The 24,671-nt window shown below is 36.3% G+C and overlaps 2 protein-coding genes across 7 annotated transcripts in view; one reads left to right on the top strand and one right to left on the bottom strand.

Annotated features, from left to right (window-relative positions):
* Positions 1-2,974: 2,974 nt before the first annotated feature.
* Positions 2,975-23,107, bottom strand: USPL1 (ubiquitin specific peptidase like 1). Of its 3 annotated transcripts, none has more exons than XM_034410924.3 (9): positions 22,928-23,107; positions 17,052-17,210; positions 16,488-16,616; positions 13,712-14,327; positions 12,562-12,675; positions 9,984-10,113; positions 8,852-8,977; positions 8,120-8,277; positions 2,975-5,489 (listed from the first exon to the last, which is right to left on the bottom strand). In XM_034410924.3, exons 2-9 carry the CDS (start codon positions 17,136-17,138, stop codon positions 3,631-3,633), a joined length of 3,219 nt encoding a protein of 1,072 aa, XP_034266815.2. In that variant the 5' UTR covers positions 17,139-17,210; positions 22,928-23,107; the 3' UTR covers positions 2,975-3,630. The 3 variants fall into 3 exon arrangements, with proteins under 3 accessions (XP_034266815.2, XP_034266824.2, XP_087750863.1); XM_034410933.3 differs by having other exon boundaries at positions 17,162-17,210; positions 22,928-23,085; XM_087894737.1 differs by lacking the exon at positions 22,928-23,107 and having other exon boundaries at positions 17,052-17,271.
* Positions 23,039-24,671, top strand: part of HMGB1 (high mobility group box 1) — a 23,706-nt gene continuing 22,073 nt past the window's right edge. For 2 of the 4 annotated variants that reach the window (XM_087894739.1, XM_087894738.1), the window contains exons 1-2: positions 23,039-23,505; positions 24,242-24,389. The gene's annotated coding sequence lies outside the window, so the exon portion shown is untranslated. Of the gene's footprint in view, positions 23,506-24,241; positions 24,467-24,671 lie in introns of all 4 variants that reach the window. The other 2 variants (XM_087894740.1, XM_087894742.1) reach the window with 2 other exon arrangements.

Raw genomic sequence — 24,671 nt, 5'->3', positions numbered from 1 at the left:
GGGCATAAATAGCATTATTTCGTTGTACGATTTCTTTAATCTTCCTTCCCTCTCACTCTTCAGTTACAGCCCTCTCATATGATAGTTTGAAGGAAGTCCCAAAATCTACCAAAATTAAACGGGGGGGGGGGGGAGTCTGAGAATGGTGTGCTAAGTTTGGACAACATGGTGGAAGAAATCCATGGCTATTTTCAATATTTGAAAGGCTGTTATGTAGGTGGAGCAATTAAAAAAATGAACCAATTATGTTCCCCCATGATATAGATTTTCTGACATTTTGAATGTCACAGGATCATTATTTTAGCTTAGAAACATTTCAGGGTTGTTTGACATTTGATAAATACCAGTTCTTCTCTTGCTAGGATTATTGCTTTTGGGGGAGGTTATTCTTTCCCCTATTTGCTAAATTTCTTTTTGTAAAGCTTAAATAAATTTAATTCTAAAAATATGGAGGGAGATGGAGAATTGTTCAGTTGTTCCAGAAGACAGGATAAGAAACAGTGGTGTAAATTGTAAGATTTCAGTTGGTCATCCCTCCCCCCCAAAAAAATGTCTTAACTGTAACTGGTCAAGAAAGAAAAGAATAAGGAGTCGGAAGCTGATGGGACTGTCCTCCTCTGGCAATATTTAAACAGATTGATGGAGATCTGTCTTCTGTAGTGGATTCCTGCATTGGTCAGTAAGTTAAGACTACACAATCTTCAAAGTCTCTGTGACTCTTACATTCTATGACAATTTATACATAGTCAATTGGTCAAAATAAAAGTATTTGCAAGTAGAATTGTTACACAATGTAGTGTTTGTAACAACCCCATTAGCTGCTGGAACTGTGATGATTTCTTTGTGCCTTAGAATCCAAATTCTTCTTAATCCATCTTCTCCAATAATCGTGCTTCACTGAAAATCATTATTCTAGGGATACCACTCTTTTAAGGTGCAGCAGTGACTTGTGATTTTAGTGCTGGGTCTGTACTTTTGAACTATGACACCCACCCACCGCAATTTGTAATCTTCATTGTAGTCATTTGAACTCTATAAATGCACTTCTTCTTCAACCCAATTTCAGAACAGCCAGTTTAATACTAGCAGTTTTCAACTTACAACTGTTTGCTTATTGACAATGAAAATGCATAATGGTCTGTGAAAAAAAAACATGTTTGTGGAATTGCAATTCAGGCACTTTGTAATCAGCTTGCAGCATCCCACGTTCATGCAATTGTGATTTACCTTTTTTTTTTACCATTAAATGCTATTGGTTAATCTAAACTCACAATTCTGAGCATGGTAACTCAACTCATGATTACGATTTATGATGGAATTTATAGTACTACATTCCAATTTATACAACACATACCATAATTTCCATTGTAAGTTGTTATCTTAAGTACTCCAAGTTTCTGTCTTGTCTTGGGTACCCCAAGATTCTGTTTTAGCCCAGTACTTTTCAATATCTTCATAAACGATTTAGATGAGGAAATAGAAGGGGAACTCATCAAATTTGCAGACGACACCAAACTGGCAGAAATAGCCAACACCCCAGAAGGTAGGCTCAAGACCCAGAAGGATCTCAACAGACTTGAACAGTGGGCCCTATCTAACAAAATGAAATTCAATGATGAGAAATGGTTTTACACTTAGGTAAGAAAAACTAAATGTGCAGATAGAGAATAGGTGGACCCTGGCTCAATAGCAGCAACTGTGAGAGGGATCTAGGAGTTCTACCGTAATAGACAACCACTTAAATGAGCCACTAGTGTGCTGCAGCTGCTAAAGAAGCCAATGCAATCCTAGGCTGCATTAACAGAGGAATAGATCACATGAAGTGTTAACACCACTTTATAAGGCCTTGATATGACCACACTTGGAATACCGCATCCAGTTTTGGTTGCAACAATATAAAGATGTTGAGATTCTGGAAAGAGTGCAGAGAAGAGAAACAAAGATTAGAGAGGGGGAAGCTAAATCTTATGAAGAACAGTGGCACAAATTGGTTATGTCTAGTCTAGTGAAAAAAAGGACTGGGATGACATGATAGCAGTGTTCCAATATTTGAGGGGCTGCCAGAAAGTAGAGAGGATCAACCTATTTTCCAAAGCACAAGAAAGCAGGACAAAAAGCAATGGATGGAAACTAATCAAGGTGAGAACCAACTGAGAACTAAAGAGAAATATCCTGACAGTGCGAACAATTAACCAGTGGAACAGCTTGCTTTCAGAAATTGTGGGATTAATATTCCTGGTTTATAGCCTGCTGCCTTAATCATTAAACCAAATTAAAACACAATTGCCCAAGAGGCCAGTAAAAAAAAGAAATCCAGTAAAATATTTTCACAAGAAAATATTAAAATCAGGTAACAGTACTTTTAGAACATCAAGTTAGCCTACAATGAAAGTAAGGCAAAGTCTTCATTGGGTCAAGCTCGATTGCTCATAACTAAGTGTATTTATTTAGCAACAAAATTCCCATCTTTTGGAGAAAATAGATTGGCTAACTCACTTACTTCTAGAGGTATGCTTGTATGTGTATTTACTTCTTTTCAGAATTAACCAAACTGCTAGATGGTGTCATCTCTTGGAGTAATCTAAATAATTAAAACTAAAGCATAATTTATATTTCTTATAATTTTTGATATTTATCATCCAAGAAACAAAATTTTAGGATGAGATGATGAAGTAAAAATTGTGTTAACTAAGTGTTGCAAAAAGCCTGATGTTAGTAATCTGCAAATAGTAGTGTGGCACTTTTAAAAGTGGACTTTTCTGACCAGGAGTAACAATGACTATCCTATTGCACACAATCTACTAAGCAATAAGATTTGTAATGATATGTAATTAAACTAAAAAAGAAAGAAAATTAATCTGTATTTATCTATATCAGGTCTGTGTGAACTGAATTGCCATCTTGTATTGCAGGTGATGGGGTAGAATATTTAATATACTAGACCCAAAGAGCTATAGAAGAAAAAGAAATACGGTTGTAACTTTAGAAGTTGCTTTAATACTTCAAAACCACATTTCACAGGATTGGGGATTTATAGGGTTCACAGATCCCTGGGTTTTAGCAGAAATCTCTGAGTTAAATCTTAACCTAATTCATCTGCATTATGGCCTAATGTTTAGCAAAACAACAACAGGCAGGACAGATTATATGTTAACGTTCATTCACACTGTTAAATAGACCGAAATTTTAGATAGGCATTTCACTGGAACAGGAAATGATTTTTTAAAAAATGGCTTCTTTAAATTTTTTAGTTTAGCCTGCAGGCCTACTTTTGAAAAGGGAGATTTGTCAGAAATGAAATTACCATACCATGATTAACATGGTAGATTTTTAGAGATGCTTGCAGAGTATTTTTTAGCTCAGCCATAGATGAGAGATTTTAGGTGAATACTACTTTATTACAATGGCTTTTAAAGTGTCAAACGTTTATCACTGTGACTTTGTACAAGAATCAGTCTTACCTCTTCCAGTGAATAGTGGTTTTGAGGCAGAAAAACAAACCCAATTTATTAAGAATAAAAATATAAAAAACAATCATTTTAAATAAAGTCAAGTGCAAATTAGGTTGAATTTTAAATTATACTCTTTAAAGACAACCAAAGAAAAATACTGAAATTGTTAAAACACAATTCACCAAACTAACAACGATTCATCAAAGTGATGTAAGTCTTCAGTGTTAGTTACTATTGAATTCAATGAACATGAAAACAGATCATCCAGAAGATCCTGTTTTACAGAACTTTCAAAATCAAATTTCTTCAGAGGTGATTTGATTGCTGATGGGTCTCTGTGGTCTTCAAGTCCATTTTCCTTTCGAGGACTGAAGTAATTAAGGTCATTATCTATGGCCTGTAAGCTGGTATTTTGGTCAGTAGATATCGGCAGGTCTGAATTGTCACCTCCCATTTCCAGGTATCTACATTCCTCTTCCTGTGGAAATTCTAAAGAACCAACAGTTGTAGCTGGAGACAAAAGCAGCTCAGATAAAATGTCATCGTAATTTGAACTGCTGCATTGGGACATGTCAGTGCTTTGAGAATTAACAGATTTAGTATCCCAAACATCAGCCTGCATTTCTTGGGTATATAACAAGCCTGTCTGCAAGGGTCCCATCTGTTTTCGTGCCTGGTCCTTGATAGTTTTCTTGCAATAGTTTTTGTGTCTTGTCTTAGCTTTTACCAGTTTATCGAGTGAAGCTAATTTCTCTTTTTTAGCCTTAAGCTGATGTAAAAGTGTTAAGCGTAGTTGATGAGTTTTATCAATAAATGACCCAGTATTTTCAACAGGTATAAAATTCTGATTTTCATGGTGGGCATTTTTCAACAAATCTTGCTTAGTAAAAGCATCCAATGAAGCTGATCTTTTACTTACAGCTTCACCTTTTCTGTCCGGGACAAGATTTTTGACACGGATGTTTGCAAGAGAAAAAGCAGTCAGAGGTGATGTTGGAAGAGTTCTACCTGAAGAATGCAATGTTGCCACTTTACTTTTCTGTGAAGATTTAGTTTGGAAACCATCAAAGTGGCCTGCTTGCCTAACAAGTGAACCAGAATTTGTTTCTTTTTGCGTTGATTTTTTACAGTTTTTTGATTTGTTTGGAACCACCACACTTTTAGGCATAAAGGAAGAATATTTTCCAAGTAAGCCATTTACCCAACTGGCTACAGATGGCTTAATTCCATTTGTACTGGATGCGTGAAAGGTAGGACTTTGGGGAGATGGAACAGAAATGTGGGAATTTATTTTTATTTCTTGACCGAACTCTATATTAGACATTCCCAAGGCAGTGTTTCCCAATTTTGTTTTGCTGGTATTTTTCTGAGGATTCTTTGGATGGTAATTGCTGCTCTCTTCTACTGGAACTAAGGTAACTGCAGTTTCTGCCCCTTGTGGTAATAGTATTTCGGATGAGAAATTTATTTTGCCATTACTTAAAGTAACTAGGTTACTTGCATTAGATGGCTGTCCTTCATGCATGGGAGCACTGGTATTTCCTAACACTACACTTCTCTTTTGAGTATCTCCTTCAGGGGTAAGTGGGCACGTATCTTTCTGATCCATCTCTTGCAACTGCAATGGACTTGTTGCGATTATCTGCTTATTTTCTATATGTCTATTTTCTAACAGCTGTTCACCTGAGTCAAGATTCAACGTTACAACATCATCATCAGATAGGTTGTCCAAGCCATGAAGCAAATTATTTTTCTGACTGCTTGCTAAATTTTCTATTTCCTCTATATGTGTGTTCAGCATGTCAACTGCCTCGTGACAAGTTAAAGGTACACTCTCTGCAGTTTCATCATTGGAGTGTTTAACTGGAGTTTTTGATTGTGCTGCCATTGTTTCATCAACTTGTAAATCCAGATGGTTGGTCATTTGTGGCGGCTTTCTTTCCCAAATGACAATATGTATTTCTGCAGAAGGAACCCCAAAGTTATGGTGTCTTCTGGAGAATGAACCTTTTAAGTCATCACACTCAAGCCATATTCCTAAAAATAAAATATGAACAATTCAGAATATTAGGGTACATTTCTTATCATTCATTTCAGATAAACTAATCTTTAATACTCACTGAATATGTCTATGTTCAACTATAATTTATGCATGGTTTGTTGAAAATGGATAATTTTGAACTATGTGTACTGAAATATATCTGGTTTGTTTTTTCATTCTTCCTCTATACCTATTGATTTGCAGCTCTAGGAATTTGATAGAGAACTAGGAATAGCCAGTCAACCACTAACCATGTTTCCATGATTTAACTGAAAACCAGTTAGCCAATCATAACGCCCCCAAGATTTCAAAATATTTTTTATTGAATTCTCACAATAAAAGCTTGTGGCTTATTTATTGACATTGGATTATACCTTATGCAATATATGCGTCTCATATAAATCACAATTATTAATAGGTCTACAAAAGTTTTGAGTCACTTTCAAATGTTTTCTCCCTCCCCAAACATCTACGTAAATCGCAAATATTCCATCGAGAGTCTCAATAGAAAAACATCATTATTTGATATTTTGCAAGGCCATCTCTGCTTGTCTGCTTAGAGGCTTGTGTCCTCACCAAGGGAGATCAAGAAAATTGTTGCTTATAATTTATTTAAAGTCTCCTGTAAGTCTCCATTAAGCACAGGTGGTTATCAGGTAATTCACACAAAAAGATGTGCCTTTAACTTTATTACTTTTAATTTTCTTCAAGTAGGGCGAACTTTCTGCTTCTTTGAGATAGGTAGCTATTTTTGTGAATGCAAAAAATCAGAAAAAACAAGCTAAAATCTAATTAGATTTGGCTTGCTCTGAAGATTTACCCTAAAGGTCTTTATATATTGTATACAATTAAACCAAGAAAGAAATACTAAACTAGTCCCTAGACACCTACAAACTCTTCTTTGGACTTTAAGTTCCACGAGGTTGGCTCTGACTAGAAACTATGTAAAGACGTGTTGATGCAGGAATTATTTGGAAGGTTGTTTCCCATGTACTTTGAAGCATCGTATTATCATATGAAAGGGATAAACGGATACATACAGGTAGTCCTGTACTACATACAGGTCAGTGGTGAAATCCAAATTTTTTTTTACTATCGGTTCTGTGGGCGTGGTGTGGCTTGGTGGGCATGACTTGGTGGGCTTGGCAGGGGAAGGATACTGCAAAATCTCCATTCCCACCCCACTCCTGGGGGAAGGATGCTGCAAAATCTCCATTCCCACCCTACTCTGGGGCCAGCCAGAGGTGGTATTTGCCGGTTTTCCGAACTGGTCATAATTTCTGCTACCGGTTCTCCGAACTGGTCAAAATTTCTGCTACGGGTTCTCCGGAACCTGTCAGAAACCTGCTGGATTTCACCCGATACAGGTTGTATTATTACATGAAAGGGATAAACAGTTACATACAGGTAGTCCTCGACTTGTGACCACAATCGTGCCCAAAATGCCAGTAAGGAAATTGTGAACTGACATCCTAAGAGACATGACAAGTAGCTCTCAACTTATGATCACAACTGAGCTCAGAATTTCCATTGCTAAGCAAGACATTTGTTAAGTGAGCTTTGCCCCATTTTATGACCTTTCTTGACACAGTTGTTAAGTGAATCACTGCAATCGTTAAGTTAGTAACAAGGGATGTTAAGTGAATCTGGCTTCCCCATTGACTGCTTGTGAGAAGGTCACAAAAAGTGATCACATGAGTCCGGGATGCTGCAACAGTTGTAAATGTGAAAAGTGGTCATAAATCACTTATTTCAGTGTCACTGTAACTTCGAATGGTCACTAAATGAACTGCTGTAAGCCAAGGACTCTGTTTGTGTGTGTGTGTGTGTCTGTGTGTGTGTCTGTGTAGTGGGGGGGGGGGAAGCAGGAGGGATTTATAGAATATTTTCATTTCAAGCCAGCCTCTTTGAAGGATGCTCTTGACCTTTCTTCACCATCACACTCACTATTTTGGGGCAATGTTCTCAGGCTAATTCACCCCCCCCCTCCTTCATCACTTTTGATCCCCCCCCCCGATCTTTATGCTCCTAAAATGTCTTTTATATTTCTGTAACCCTTGGTCTCCTCCAAATGTGCCTCAGATACCATTGTATTATTATTTATATTTTATATTTATTTTATATTTATTTTTTATATATATAAAGTGTTTTTCTATCAAAGCACCTGGGTTACCCCAATATGGGAGGGAGCATACTGCTTCCCTTTCGCCTTTCAGCTCCAATCCAGGAACCCTCAAGCAGTCGCATTCACGACAAACCATTTTATACCAAATTTATGTTTGCTGATAAAGAAATAAAGGGAGACTGGTATAGATCTATTTCAAGCTATTTAGCTCTCATCAGCTAGCCATACCCTTACTCGGATTCGAACATGGGCTGCCTGCATATTAGGCAGTTGTATTAACCTCTGAGCCACAAGTTCTTCTCCCTCAGAGCTATTCTATTTCTATTTCTATTTCCATTTCTATTTCTATTCTATTCCTATAATCCCTATCCTATCCTATCCTATCCTATCCTATCCTATCCTATCCTATCCTATCCTATCCTGACTGTTGGTATTACTAGCCAATTCAGATAGATGGATATTTAAGAAGGATAACGCTGATATGGGGAATAGTATCCTTACCATCTGAAGTCAAGATCCAGGTTATGAAGTGCTTTGCCTTCTGATATTGAATCACAGCTGTTACTTGATATGAATATTCTTGAAACTGAAATGAGTAGGCCATCAAATTGTTATGTGGCAAGCCTTCAACAAAATGCACCATCAGAAGTGAGGAGATCCTACCAAATAAACATAACAATTTGTGATTTTAGAAGTAAAAAATATCCCTGGTGTTAATTACTTCACCAAAACTGAAAACATGCAGTGGGATTAAAAGCTAAATATCAGTAACCTTTCTATGAGTTTTCACAAAGACCTTAAGGAATGCAAAACATTTGGCAATCACACCTCAAGTGAGATTATATAAATGAATACAATTTATATAATTTTATTTGGGATGTTATTGTAACTTAGAATTGTTAAAGAGCAGACTCTTAAGAAGATACGTTTCCTAACTGACTTCTTCTTTATATAATGTCATTCAAGAACTGAATTAACACATTATGTTAAGCCACGTTAGTTAACCATGATTTACTGAATAAATTACAGTTAAGAGTAATATAGAATGCACTGTGAAAAATATGGTATGGCTTGGCTTAATGGATGAATACAAACAATAATGCTCCCAACTATGAAATCAAGAAGACATAAATACAGATCTTAAAAATTTACATTAGCTGTCACTTATTATTGCTTACCAACTACTGATGTAGTTTTATCTCATTAGGGGATTATAATAAAATTCTCACTTACTTTTCTAAAACCATTTTTCTTCTTTGAGATGTGTGATTACACTTATTACAGGGAGCAACATGAACAGCATTCAGTGGGTGCCACTCTGGGATTATATTTGTAAACGTTGTCATTGCCTGCTGACAGCTAAAAATAAAATGAATATATATTCAAATAAAACATGTTTAATAATTTATTCCTATATTTACAGGATGTCATCAGTTGGGACAATTAATATTTAAAGAATGGTGCACATTTACTTCAGACACTATTCAATATTATAAAAGTTGTATCTTCTGTAATTTTAAGCTCTGGAGGGATAATTTGAGATTGAACTCAATAAATCCACCTGATTTTTTTTGTAAAATAAAGCTATTTTACTTCTATTTCAGAAACACATAAAAATTTAACCATCAAGATACAGAACTGTATAAATCTCATATCAATTACGACTACTTTAGATTTTAGATGGGTAATAATCAAATTGGTACAAATTATCTCTTTGAAAATTTAAGTTTTTAATAGATTCCTTCATCTATTAAATTATGAGGTTTTCTGCATCAAAATATTGAATATGGGTTTTGATTTTTCTGAAAATTACTGTACTTTTATGTATATGTAGTCTCAATGTATTTGTTTTCCCGCCTGCTATTTTATACCTTATTTTTTCTTCATCCTTTATGTTTTGCTTTAGTTTAAAGAGCAGAATCCAGCAGAGCTAAATATGAATGCTAATCTGGGATAGTAAGAATTGATTTGACCATCATAAATAAAATGATTGAACTAAGATGTAAATTTAGGCTAACACTGAAGGGAAGTTCAGGATGAAGTTACCACCTGTAATTGGCTTCCTATTTTATGCTGAGAGAAAACATATACTAAGACATTTTTAAAAATTACGTTTATGTCTCAATGCATACAATAACATCAGTTAGGATAAATCCTGAATGGCAAGAATAAAAACTCAACCTCTCTCAAATATAACAGCAAAGGGTTATGCTGTTTCAGAGCTGTGACTCAAGATGCCCAGTAGGCAAATCACATGCTCACAACTGCCCTCTCCTGCCTGTATAATGTATTATTTGCGAAATACTGATTGAAATGCATGGTTATACCAAGGAGGAAGGAAGTGCAGAACTTAAAAGAAACTAACCTATTGTTGATATGGTAGCCGCACTGCAAACATTCAAACTTCCAGGAGAAAGAATGGAGAAAGAGATTCTCTATATGAGGATCTTTCCGCAGAAGTAATGGAAAAGCAAAAACTGGACTTTCTTCCTCCCCTTTGAAGAAAAACACAAGACAAAAATGTAGTTGTAATACATGTAATGTTGATCATTTCAAATGAGATGTGAAGAATATAATTCTAAATATACTTATACTCTATTCTCTAAAAATGTGTTTTAAGTGTTAAGAAATTGTAAGAGCCAATTCTTTTCCTAACAAGTATTTCTGAACCAGTTTATATTACTGTAACATGCATAGTATATATTGCCGATAGTTCATATAATGAAAGGATAAGAGATGAAAGGATCAAAGGCATTGATGCATCTATATTTAATATAAATCTCTCTAGTTAGAAAGATCTGCAAGTAGACATTCGGACTACACATTGTGCTTTCTAATGACGAAAAACTAAAATACATTTTTTTCAGAAACTGACACTATAAACTTTACATTATGTAAATAGGGGAGTACATCACTGGGGGGGGGGTGGCTCCTGGACTAATTAACTGACCCCACCTCCCTCCTGTGCTTCCTGCTCTCCCTCCACACATCTTAATTTCATATTATTGTACTTCCATTATTTTTATTGTTCTATTCCTTTGCGATTGTCAAAATGTTTACATTTTGTTATCTCCCCTCCCCACCTGTTTTATTGTTATAAGCCACCCAGAGTAGCCCCATGGCAAGATGGGTGGCAAATAAATTAAATAAATAAACTTCGAGTTGAAGAAATCCTGCCAAATTCTTATAAAGTTGTAGCTTCACACTGCTTTACAGATATAAAGTAATAGTACAGTACAGTACAGTGTATGTTATGTTCGTATGTAAGAAAACAAAACAAAAAAAAAACCAGTTACTTAAAAGATCTAATTCTACTCTTCATATACACCCTTTTGCTGATGCAGAATAAAAAGTAGAAAACTGACTAGCTTACTAAACAGAAAATTATTTGCTAATGTTAGCCAACATTCTGGGAATTCATCAACTACATACTTTTTTTTATATTAGAATAGAATAGAATAACAGAGTTGGAAGGGACCTTGGAGGTTTCCTAGCCCAGGCAGGAAACCCTACACGACTTCAGACAAATGGTTATCCAACATCTTCCTAAAAATTTCCAGTGTTGGAGCATTCACAACTTCTGCAGGCAAGTCGTTCCACTTATTAATATTAATATTATTACAGTGCTGGTACAGCTAATGCCAAAGTTAGGATATGGTGCTACAAGAATTAAATATAAAGGACTCTTGGGGCTCACATTTGATCTTTTTTTTTTCTTTCCTTGCACTAAACAGTTCCTTCTTCCCTTTCCTTCTTTGTCAGTTTGAACAGTTACAAACTAGTCTCTGTGGAGTTTGACACTTTGTGGAGTTTGTAGAAGCAGTAGAAACCATACTTTGCTGTCTCAAACAACGCTGCTTACAGTGTATCTTACATCTAGGGTCTGGAAAGAATGAAGTGTCTTGAGCTCCTAAAGTGCAAAACTATCTAGCAAGGCAGGATAGCACTATCAATTCCTGTTTACTATTTCAATATTCAAATGATTTCTCTGCCTTTTCACCAATGCTTAAAACAACAATACTGCATTGAGTCAAAAAACAGTTCTATTCCCTTCAAGAAGCCCAGAAACGTTAGTACTTCTGCACCTTTCTGTTCAGGTTCCCTAGCAACTGATATCCAGAGGAACAGTGCTTCTGAAAGTGGAGGTAATATACAGCTATCATGACTAGCACCTTTATTTTTCATCAACTTGTCCATAGTCATCTAGTCTAAGAGAGCAATGTGATGATTGGTGGCAAATGCCATAGTTCATTACTTTGTTTTCATTATCCAGGATTTCCCCACATTCAGCCTTGTACAAACACAAGGTTTGCTTTCACAAATGTTTCAGAATTAATCCCTACCATCTTTATACAGAACCAGGAAAGACTCATCTGAAAATCCCAGAGTGCTACTGCTAATGGGTGTATGGATAAGCAAGAAAAATCTATTTTTTGTCTCAATAAATGGCTGCTTCCTATGTACTAAACTGAAACTCAAAATTCTTTATATTCAAAGGAAGTATACCGCTCAATATTCAGACATTAGATACTAGCAACTAAAATATTAGCTCATGTCTTCATGCTGAGTTTGAGTGTTTTCCAGGACCAAATGGTCGACCCTCATGAGATGAAGAAAGCTGGCTGTGTGGACTGATTTAGAGTAGGTAAGTAATACACGGCTCAGAAAGAAGCAAGAATATAAACACTGACCATAGAAATTAATGACAAATATAATCAAGTTTCCAGCTAATGAACAGATCAAGTTTAGTATGTTATAGTATATATATTAATATATAACTCAGAATGTTTCTTCTGCTGCTCTATCAAAAGAATTGGGAAAGGGGAGAACATGTAAGAAACTGCAGTGGTTAAAAATGCAGTTCACTGTTTAATCGTTCTTCTTCCCAGTTTGCAAAACAAACTAAAACCTCTCACAGAAATACACATTTAGCAATTACTTACCAAATTTACACCCAAGCAATGGCTGAAGTTGGAGAAATATGGTATTCCTAATTTCATTTAAATGGGATTCAGCTCTTGACAAAACATCCAAAGGAACTTCTGAAGCAAGTTCATCTGTACAAAACAGTTTGCTGATCAATATCCTTTTTTCCCCAAAACACCTCATTTCAGTAATGAACTAGGTACAGTTCAGCATTGCAGATATTTATAAGGAAAATAGCTTGCTACATAATTCGGTTCCCGCAGCCATCAGAAAATATGCTGACTGGAAGCTGCATAAGAACTATTAGTTAATATGCTTGCCAAAGACAAATTTGTGTTCTGCTCTTATGAAATGCTTTTTAAACAGTACTCTGAGGAAACTTAGGATCCTACAAAAATTGATCCGATATTTCCCTAGTCACCCATTAGAAAAACAGGATTACTGATATATTAGCATTATTGAAAAATGTTTGCAAATACTAATAATCACTCTCTATAAGATGAAGAGGCCAGAGACGTGCTATGTTTTGTCCTCACTCCTGTTCAAAGATACCTGAAAGATATCCCAGAATCCATTCTAATGTGCCTGGATTTCCTTATCAAACATTTAGGGGCTCTTTAGCAGATAAATAGATGTAAGAAGGATTTCCAAAAGATCAATCTGAACATTAATTATATGCCAGGCATATTTGCTACATTGGGACAAATTCAAGGTCATGACAGGATTAAATGAAAATTATGTTCAATATCAAAGTACCATTATATTTGTATTTTATCTGGTCATAGGATGCTAATACTGGATGACAAAGTGATCAGCAAACATGGAGCTTTAGGAATATATGTTTATTTAGGGAGTAGGATAGAGATGGTAAGAATGGCATGTGAAAGTGGAAATGAGACCCACAAAAAAAATAATAAAGCTTAACAGCTTTTTAACTGACCAGCTTTCATTAGAGCTGATTTGATTATTCTAAGGTTTTTAAGAATCCTAAATTTTCATTTCCCAGTATTAAAGGTTGCTGGACATTCTAGAAACAAATCTGATTCCAGAGGGAAACAAGGATACCATAAACCCTATTACAATAATTTTTACTTTTTTATATATACCACAATATATAAGTAACATGTCTCCAAAATAAACAACCTCCTGCTCCCAGATTGGGCTTACCCCTTTGGCAAGTGTTCACAAGTGCAGCAGCTTCGTTATATTTTGTGACCAGACTCTGGATTACCGACATGTTTTGGGAGAGTCCGGTCAGAATTCTTAATGTTTCCAAATGTACCAGTATTGACAGAATGCAATCTAACCAGCAGAGAGCATGTGCATTTCTCCACTGAAGCGACAAAGGCTCTTGCAGAGATGATTTGCTTTGTTGTAGATCCTGAGACACTGACGGAGCCATCTCAGGGGCTGACAATAGCTGTGTTTGCACACTGAGGACTTCTGGTGAGTGTTCTTGAGCTCCCAAGCCCATTTTCTGGTTGATGGATTCAGCTTCATCAGAAAAAGTTGGCTGCTTGGCTTCTGAAAAATCAGACTGCCCTGACCGAGTTCTAATTAGATTATTTCCATTGCAGTTGGGAATAAGATCAGATCTTAATGTCTCCTCAGTGTCCATCAAGTCATCAGTCCTAATCAATTTTAAGCATGGTTCAATAGAAGAGGTCAATAGGTTTGTGCCAAATAACTTTCTTTTCCCACAAGTGCCCTGAGATGAATAACCTTTTGCATCACTGGGAATTATAATAGTGCTTAGTGGTGCAGACCCTAGAGGGTAAATGCACTGAAATAAAAGCAAAACAAAGACATTACACTTACATTTAGTCTCAGTAGATTAACAGCATATGATGCACATTTCAGGAATGAAATGGAGAAACAGTCACAGAAATATTAACTACAGTCATAGTCCTCAACTTACAACCACAATTTGGACTAGAATTTTCTTTGCTAAGCAAGGCAGTTGTTAAGTGAGTCACATCTGATTTTATGACCTTTTCTGCCACACTTTTTTTTTTAAAATTTGATTTATTTGCCGCCCTTCTCCGGAGACTCAGGGCGGCTTACAATGAGTTAAGCAATAGCCTTCATACTTTTGTATATTTATACAAAGTCAGCTTATTGCCCCCATAATCTGGGTCCTCATTTTACCTACCTTAGAAAGGATGGAAGGCTGAGTCAACCTTGAGCCTGGTGAGATTTGAACTTGTAGTAACTGCAGGCAGCAGATGTAAGTGGATGTTAATTAGTCTGCTGAGCCACCAGAGCCCTTTTTAAGCAAATTGTTTAGTTGTTGTTAAGTTGTTAAGTGAATCACATGGTCATTAAATGAATCCACCTGGGAAGGTTACGAATGGTGATCACATGACCCTGGGGCAACTGTCATGAAGATATGGTTGCCAAGTGCCCAAACTTTGATCACGTGATCGTGGGGAAGCTACAATAGTTGTAAGCGTGAGGACTGGTCATAAGTTACTTTTTCCAGTGCCATTGTAATTTGGAAGTAGAGGATTTCCTGTACAGAAATTAGGCATCCAATTAAAAACTATTAAAATCCTAGTCTATTCTAAACAGTACTGTTCTCTGATACAATTTTTTTTCCTCAAAAAAGCATCCCTGATACTGCACAGCAACAAATCTATAAAAGTATTTCCTTTGCATGGAGTGTCTGTTTAAAATTATTTATGAGGTGGGGAAGGTAGCGTGTTTTTGAAGGCTATTTTTAAGTGTTACTTTTCTAGACATCTGTATGCTTAGAAATACAATTCTGCTACTGGTTCCTTCCTGAACTCCACATAAATGGAGGATATTTCTAATTTCCTTGAATCAAGGTTAAACTTTACAGACTGCAGGCTCTAGCCGCCCTCTTTTTTAGTTTTTTTCTTTCTTTCTACTGATTAACCTGCCTTCCCTTTCATTGCTGCAATCTTTTTTCATGTCTTTATCCACAACCAGAGTGGTACCATTGCCTCTTTCTCACTGAGTGTTCCAGTCTACTCTGACAAGTAAATGATGGGAATGGGTTTAATATCAGAAGAGCCAATACGTCCTTCTTTTCGGGTTCTTCCTTCTTCTTTTTGCAATTTATTTTTTGTGCTAACATGCCTCTACAATTCCGAACACTGTGAAGGCTCCATAAAGGATTCTTCTTTCTCTGATAAACTTTTTTTTATCTATAAAACTTTAGGTGCGAGTAGTAAAAGGCAGGATTCATGTTCACAGATATACCTGAGGTAAGCAGGGACTGAAGCAGACATTTAATATCCATAAGTTAAGAGATGCTTAACCACATGAGGGGCATAAGAGGAGGGAGGGAAGCTAAGGATTCCTTCGCTTACGGAAAAGGGCCAACTTTTTTGTATTGTGAGTGGTCTAGGAAAATTAAACTCAACATAAGCACATTAAATTTATCTTAGACTTTAAATATCAGTTTTAGTTTTTATTTTATATGCCATCTACGTAAATTGGGGAAAGTAATTCTGGGACTTACAAAATGGGTTGGGGAACTACACAAATCCACAGATTTACCGATGCTAATTAATATAAAAACGTGTCTAAAAATTAGCTACACTATTTTACATTTAAAAATCAAGAGACGTTATAACTTTAGGTATACTAAGAGACTAATCTATAAATTATCTATGAAGTCTAAGAATGCTACAGATAATAGGAGTGGAATGGGTTCTTTGCTTTCAAATGAGTTTCCTTTCATATTGTACATATCACTCACTATATGTAGATTTTCTTGAAAACCATTTTGCTGAAAGGTATCATGCTCGACCTTAATAGAACCTAGATAGTTGATATTCTTGTCTGTGAACTACTCAGTGATGAAGTACAACAATAATTATCTGGTTTATCACAAAAGGCATCCAGATTAAGGAGGACAGAATGTAGAAATGTTAGACAAACTTTAAGTCAATAACTTCCCAAACTACTGAAATACCTGTGGATTTTCACACAGAAAAATAGATTCTTCAAAATTGATGTGGTATTTTCTTATGTGTCGCATCAAACCAATCCTTTTACAGGCTGGGCAGCATCCATCTGGAGTTTCTTCAGCAGAACTACAATTCTGAAAAGATTAATACCAGATAACACATGTATTGAGCTGAAAGATCAAAACGCTGCAAAATAATTTTTATAAAATGCAACACTGAATTTGACATCAATAACAGTAAAACAAATAAATGTTAGAACAATTCATATCATTGATCATTTGACTTTTATAGAATGTTCACTTGTATTTATATAGAGCATAACACATTACTATAATTCTGAACTCTTGTAAATTTCATCAAGTAGAACAAATATTTTCACATATATTTGTACTAAGATCTGAAAATAGTAAATCTTTCGCCATTTCAGTAAGATTTCCGTGGAAAAAATATTTTTATAAGAAATTAAGAGGTCATATATTAAAATTAGACCTGTAAAATCATTTTTTTAAAAAAAAAAATCTCAAAGTTGAGAAGGAACTTTGCACAATGTGAAAAAGAACTGAACTGACTTTTCCCAAATACCCCACCATGTGGAGTGCAGATGTCCCTATATCAGTCACTTGCAAACCATTTCCAATCTTCTGGGAATCCATCATTTCTCAGGCACTGGCTAAATTACCATGTCACTTGTAACATTTTCAAGTCCTAAGGATTTCTTTCCATATATCCTGAAAAATAAAAAGTGGACAGAAAAAAAGTTACATAAGCATTTTTCTCATAGCAATTCTTAGAAAGCATAGTCTAGAAGAAATGTGTGGGAATGGGATAAGAGGACGGTGCTTAATTACTGTATATATCAAAATAAATAACAAAGAATAGAGTAGGAAAATGTGATATACACTACAATGGAGATATAATACCACCTAACTAAACTTAGAAATGTACATCTCTTACAAAACAGGTGAATTAATCACCTCAACACTCTTTAAAATACTACTGCATTTGACCTGTGTTTACAAACAAGAGAGAATGTTTCAATCACTACCTATGCTCTTTATCAGATCCAAATGCATGAGGACTTCACATTTTGTCCTATTAATGCAATGCTGTTGGTTTAGGCAGAAAGAATCACCTACATTGTATGCTAGATTTCGTGTGGCCCAATAGCCCTGTTCCTCTAACTCACAGGCGCTCGAGTAATACCCTCAGCTCCTTTTTTTGAGACCCACTCCTCCTATAATCAAACCTTTTTGCAAGAACCCCAGCAAGATACAAGAGGGCAAACCCCAGCTAAATACAAGTGGGAAGAGCACTCTATTTCAGAAAAAGATTCCTGATGATCAAGAAGGGTCTGGGGAGAACCTGCTGTCCTGCACTTCCACCAATTAGAGAAGGTGGAGATGGCATACATCTTTCTGTATAAAGCAGAGAACATCAGGCAGGGTATCACAGGAAGAACTGGCCTCAGTTTGTTCAGTGCAGAGCTCTTCTCATCTAGAAGGAGAGTGATGTTTTTCTCTCCATAAGAATGTTAATTACATCAGGAGGCTGATGACAGTTGACATCTTCATTCCTTAAGACTCCTAACAATCAAGTGACAGCTGATCCTGATCCAGTTCTGCTTATCCCAGGAATATGTGATATAAATATGCATGATGGCACACAATACTACCCGCTTTTTAGGACTATGCTTAGGAAGGCTTGTGGTCACATCTTTAGCTTCATATCATTTTCTTGTTAGCTTTAATGAACGTTAATTATGGTGTAGCATTACAAGAGCTCCAATATAATGATCAGGATTTCAAGGTAACTTTAAAAAGGATTATATAATGCAGTACAGCTACAAGAAATGTGAAAAAGGGAGGGACACAAATAATCATAGGGAGGCTGTAGAATAACGCAGGACTATAAAATAATCAAGAGAACAGCAAATGTATCTCGAAAATTAAACATAAGAGGAACTAGGAACCTAAGAAGTACATTTACATTGAGGTAATATTTTCCTCAGTCCTGTAAAACTGATATTTTAAGTAAAACTATTTAAAATATCTAAATTAATTTAGAAGCTTTAGAGCTCATTATTTTATTATTACTACCAAAACTACCAAAATATATATATATATCTCTGAGATAGATTACTCCAACCACCTCTCTAATATAGATTGGCTGACCATAAATAGAAATTCTGCCTGCTGCTGCCTTATTATTATTACTTACTCATTTTTGTATGTGAAAAATGTGAAACTCTTATTTGTCTTATACACAGATGCAATATTGCCCTATTCTGCAGCAGGATACCAAATCTATGTGCATTATTTCTTATTTTCTTTAAGAGCTGACATCTGGAATGTGATTGGTTCCATATTCATTATGATTTTCATCATAAATCAGGAATATGAACAGGAACAATTGTTCTAAAAAATACATGTATATATTTTGCAAAAGAAAAACACAGGAAGTGGCATCAATGTATAAATATAAAATCATGATGATCAAATAACCTTAGGGTGCCGTCGGCCAAACAATTTCAACTGGCGGCCCCCAGGGGGAGAGCCTTCTCTGTGGGGGCACCTACCATCTGGAACGAGCTCCCCCCAGAGATACGGAGGATCCCGGATTTGCGCACTTTCTGCTGTGCCCTCAAAACATTCTTATTCCAGCAGGCTGGTCTGGCCTAACCTCCCTTTTAAATTGTTTTAAATTTGTTTTATAAACTGGGGTGTTTTAAATTTGTTCATGGGCCAAAGTGTTTAATGTATTTTTAAATGGTTTTTTAACATTTGTATTATGTGTATTTTATCTCTTGGCTCTTCACCGCCCTGAGTCCTTCAGGAGTAGGGTAGTATATAAATTTAATAAATAAAATAAAATAAAAATAAATATTCCGATGTTACAACTCTACTATTATGTTAAAAAGAGTATTGTCTCTACACTTTGTTGTTATAGAAACTGGGCAAAGCTGGAAGGTAAAGGAGAATATGTGTAGCTCAGGGTTGAAATGAGGAGTCCTTGGTGCTCTCTGAGCTTGCTTGTTTTCTTGCAGGGTTTCATTACCCTTACTAGGTAACATCATCAGTGCTAGTTCTGGAAGCCTAAAGGTTGAGATACAAAACTAGTTTGGAGAAAAACATTTTGATTAAAATTAGCATTATTTATCTCCAACTCATAGGCTACAATTCTTTCTTTGCGAACTTCTGACAGAAAATACTACAAATATCATCATCACTGTAAACAAAGTATCTACCTGAAACACACTGACAAATATTTATCTTGTACATATTGAACCACAGCGATTTCTACTATATCCTAGTATATTGTGTGTGTGTGCGTGCGCGACAATAAGTTAGATAACAATCTTCCCCCAGAGTTACGTACAATAACAGACCTCCGGATTTTTCGTCGGGCCCTGAAAACTTATTTATTTCAACTAGCTGGGCTGGCTTGAGTTTAATTTTAAATTGATTTTAAATTGGGTTGTTTTAATTTACGGCCAAAATATTTAATTATTTTAATACTGTTTTTAAATTCTGTATGCTCTGTTTTTACTTTGGCTGTGCACCGCCCTGAGTCCTTTTTGGAGAAGAGCGGTATAGAAATTTAATTAATAATAATAATAATAATAACAACAACAACAACAACAACATGGCTATACTGGAGCTTCTTAACATAAATTGGCAGCCTATCACAGTGGAACACAATGAACAATTAAAGGAAGTGAAAAACAGTGATGTTGGATATGAAAAGCAAGCACAATAGTTTCATGAAGAATGCTATGAAATATTAAAAGTCCAATCACCTTTAATGCACTTTCTGGCATGGGAAGGATGAATTAGAATGTCACTGCTCCAATGTAATAATGTTTGGGATGCATGTTAAGAAATGCCATTTTTAGATATGTTTAATCAATTTCAGTATTATGGTTGCTATCTGAATTGGTTCCACTCAGTTTTATATAATAATGTACTTTATTACCACAAAAAGGAAAGCATTTATACAAATAAATATCATGAGAACATACACATGACAGAAAACAGCAAGTATGTTTGCCTATGTCCCTGATGACAAAGAATCACAACTGTACTATTAATCCTATTCTGTGCTAAACAATATGAAAATATTATGGATTAATGAATATGGCTACACGGTGCTATAAATTTTCATAGATTAAGTACAATTATTCTGTATGTACATTGATATAAAACATACTGAAGGGTATTAATTTCCTTGAAAGTTTTCTGCAGTTCAGATTAAGTAGTAGTACTGTGCAACTGAAAAGGAATATACTTCATAAACACATAAATAGCTATTACAGGTATTCCCGACTTATAACCATTAGTTTAGTGACCATTCAAAGTTACAATGGTATTGAAAAAATAACTTATGACCGTATTTTACACTTACGACCGTTGCACGATCAAAATTTGGACACTTGGCAAATTGGTTCATATTTATGACAATTGCAATTGTGGCTGTAAATTGAGGACTACCTGCATATTGAATAAATCAGCATTCAAAGAATTCAATTTCATACCATTAAAATCATATAGCACAAAATACTATTTGTACCTGTTTCCAGCTTCCTTTGTGCTACACATTTACCACTTAATCACTTAAAAGCATTGTCTAACCATCACTGAAGCAATACGATGTCTGTCCTCATTTTTTTTTTAAATTTGATTTATATGCCGCCCTTCTCCGGAGACTCAGGGCGGCTTACAATGTGCTAAGCAATAGCCTTCATCCTTTGTATATAAAGTCAGCTTATTGCCCCCACAACTGGGTCCTCAATTTACCTACCTTAGAAAGGATGGAAGGCTGAGTCAACCTTGAGCCTGGCGAGATTCGAACCTGCAGTAATTGCAGGCAGCTAGTCTTAATAACAGGGTGCTTTAGACCACTGTACTACCAAGGCTCATTACTGTTATATTAGCACAATGATAACCAAGAAACAGGTAGTAAATATGCAGTGGTGAAATTGCCTTTAGAAAATATGTTATACCCTTAGTAAAGTGCTCCAAACTAAAGGATATAGAATTGAACAAAAATAAGTACTAATATCATGATAAAGTATCGTAAAAACAATGCATACTAGTCATATGCTAAAAACAAAAGGGTATTCAACATGTTTATGCGCCATGTAATAGGTCTACAATAATCATTTTTTAATTGAAGTCCTCCAAGTTTCACTTATAATTAGATATTTCTCTGGAAATATCTGATGCAAGGTCAGTATACATAATTACTACACTGTTCAAAAAAATAAAGGGAACACAAGCAGAAGACATCCGAGATCTGAATGAATGAAACAGCCTTATTAAATACTTTGTTCATTACATACAGTAGTTTTGTGTTCCTTTTAGTTGTTTGAGCAGTGTATAAACTACGGTATGTAAAGAACAAAGTATTTAATAAGGCTATTTTATTCATTCAGATCTCGGATGTCTTCTGCTTGTGTTCCCTTTATTTTTTTGAGCAGTATATATATAATTTAAAAATATTTTAACCAGGATAGTTTCAAAGGTGCTTTTTAAAAAGGTAACTGGACTTTATTTTTCATTTTAAGATGTTTTGCTTCTCATCCAAGAAGTTTCATCAGCTCTGACTGGATGTGCTGGGAGGATAGAAGGATTCGTTCTGATAGATGCTAATCCTTCCAATCCCACCACCATCCAGTTAGAACTGATGAAGCTTCTTGGATGAAAAGCGAAACGTCTTCAAGGAAAAACAAAGGCAGTCTAGTTGTTTTTTGAGACAACCATGACCTGGATGATTGAAAATCTCCATAGCCATTTACCATAACCAAAATAATGTTGCTGTTTAAAAATACACTGCATATCAAGGATGGAATTGGCAAAACAGTGGAATCCTGTCTCATGTATAAACCAGGTGTGCAGAAGTCAATCCTATGGAGTTCAATTGAGTTTACTTTCGGGGAATTCCTGGCTCTCCCTTAAAAGATTCACGCCAGCACCTGGCTTCCATAAGGGGGGGAAAAAAAGACAGGTGAGTTTTCACCCACCCGATGAACTCCAGGTGCACGGAATTGCCACTCTGAGACCCCAGCTAATCTCAGAAACTTCTGGAAGTTGCAGTCGGACAGAGCTGAACACTTGAACATTGAACATCTTGAACACTGATGCTGGTGAAAACTCCTTCCCCGTCCTAGCTGCTTATGCCCAAAGCTACCTGCACACACGACAGTGCAGGGACACAATGAAACCCGTGTTCCAGCATGCACCAAGCCCGGTTTCTCTACCCGTGGAGGAGCGCAGGCAAAGGAATCACTTACACCGTATATATAGAACACGCTGCTACTCGTGGTGACGCCAGACCACGCAGCAACCTGGTGAAAACTGGGAGTAGCAAAACGGGAGCACGGACTCCCTTCCCCCCCTCCCCTCCAAGGAAACCTGTAACCCGGGCACGATTTAAGGGCTCAGCTCACCTTCTTGGGTCTCCACGCATTTAGCCCGCGAAAGCCACGCCGGGTCAATCCTCCCTCGAAAAACCGCCCGCTGCCCTTTCCAAGCGACGTTCGCAGCGCGTTCAAGGCCGGCTCAGGCCTGGTGCAACTTCCGGCGAGTCCTCTTGAAACCGTCACCCGCGAAAAAAGAGTCCTCGCCCCGAACTGCCCCGCCTCCTCTTCTGAGCCTATGAGCCAGGCGGAGGGGGGGAGTGGGGGGGAGGAAAAAGGCCCTCTGGAAAATACGGCGGTTTGAATTTTCTTTTTCCTTGGGAAACGCCCACCGAGGGCCCCGGGAAATTAAGAGGCCGATAATGCTAAAGTTATTCTGTGGGATTTTTTTTAAAAAAAGATTTTTTTCCCCCCTCTTAGTTTTGGGGCGTGGGAAATTTAAGACTCCCGATTTAAGCCATGGTTCCAGATCCATTCCTTCAGAGGAGGAGTTCCCTTACTAAATACCGTATGCTTCTTTGAAGCTATACTCCTACTAGAGATGCAATTATTTAATAAATCCTGTTGAGCCTCCGGAGGGGATGATCTACTGCAAAGTAACTCCCGAGGTATTTTCCTCTAAACTTTTGCTTTGGGGTTTCTTTCATTGCCATGTTACGGTATCAAAACGGGTTGGTTCCATATATTTGCCGAGAGGAAACATATAGTTTGATCTGCTCGGCGTTTTATGTCATTTTGTTAAGAACTGGACAAGCAAACTAGTTTTAAACAACAAATGAATTTTTAAATAACGTGATTTAAAACTGATCCCTTTACCCTCTTTGGGGCTAGGCTTTATGCATTTCTTGTGTTTTAAGACTTGTGCGTGAATTCTTCATTAAAAAGTTGGATGTTCGGTTAAAGGGCTCTTTGGCAGACACAGAGTTTGGGAACCTTAAATGTATTAGGTCTAGTCAGTTATTCTTAATAACGGTAAATTGTTAAAATTAGTTGTTTGGGCAAAGGGGCCTGTAGCAAACAAGGCTAACAGAATGTATACTCGCCTGTTCTGCAACTGGGAGTCTTTATCCTCCACGAATTTCTCTGTACTTTGTTTAAAGTTTTTTGCCCATCCCTCATGCAAACACAATATTTCACATTGTAATTAAGAATTGTACTGTCCATGAAACGTTATGTATGTATGTATTTATTAGTTAGATTTATATATGTCGTCCTTCTCCGGATACTCAGGGCGGCTTACAATGCATTAAGCAATAGCCTTCATACTTTTGTATATACCTGCTTAGTAGGGCTTTTTGGCTCCCCCTGAGCAGTATGTATGTATATATCCTCTTTTTTTTTTAGATACTCAAAAGTGAAGGCACTGGCACTTAAAATATACACTACAAAACTCTCATTATCAAACTGCATTGCAACTGTAAAGCTCTGACTGAAGAAAATGACCCTGATACTTTTTCTGAAATTAGAAAAACAGACTGAAAAAGAGTTACCGGTATGTTCTACAATTTGGGACCTGCATAGAGAAGGCTTTCCTTTATGTGTACAAGAAATGGACCTTAGAAAGTGAAGGTATTTTCAAGAGGGCCTCTCCTGCTACTGTTAATGTGCAGACAGCTTCATATCAAGATAGACTATCAAGCTTACAGCATCTAAGCTATTAGGGCGTTCAACTTTAAAATTTAGAGTTTGAATTGTGAGGAGAAAATATTTACGGGATTGTGAGGATGATTAATTGTCACAGGGTAGTTGTTCCAGTTTCTTGGACAACTTGCAA

This window comes from Pantherophis guttatus, chromosome 5 (assembly GCF_059756535.1).
Source record: "Pantherophis guttatus breed Tessera chromosome 5, ASM5975653v1, whole genome shotgun sequence".
Classification (NCBI taxonomy): Eukaryota; Metazoa; Chordata; class Lepidosauria; order Squamata; family Colubridae; genus Pantherophis; species Pantherophis guttatus.
This window is presented reverse-complemented; position numbering and strand designations above follow the sequence as displayed.

Coding starts and splice junctions, on each gene's coding strand:
- USPL1 (XM_034410924.3), bottom strand. CDS start 17,138: ATGATGGATTCCCAGAAGATTGGAAATGGTTTGCAAGTGACTGATATA. Junction 8,978..9,983: donor GGCTACCATATCAACAATAG/GTTAGTTTCTTT, acceptor TTTTATTTTTAG/CTGTCAGCAGGCAATGACAA. Junction 8,278..8,851: donor AGAAAAATGGTTTTAGAAAA/GTAAGTGAGAAT, acceptor TTTATTTGGTAG/GATCTCCTCACTTCTGATGG.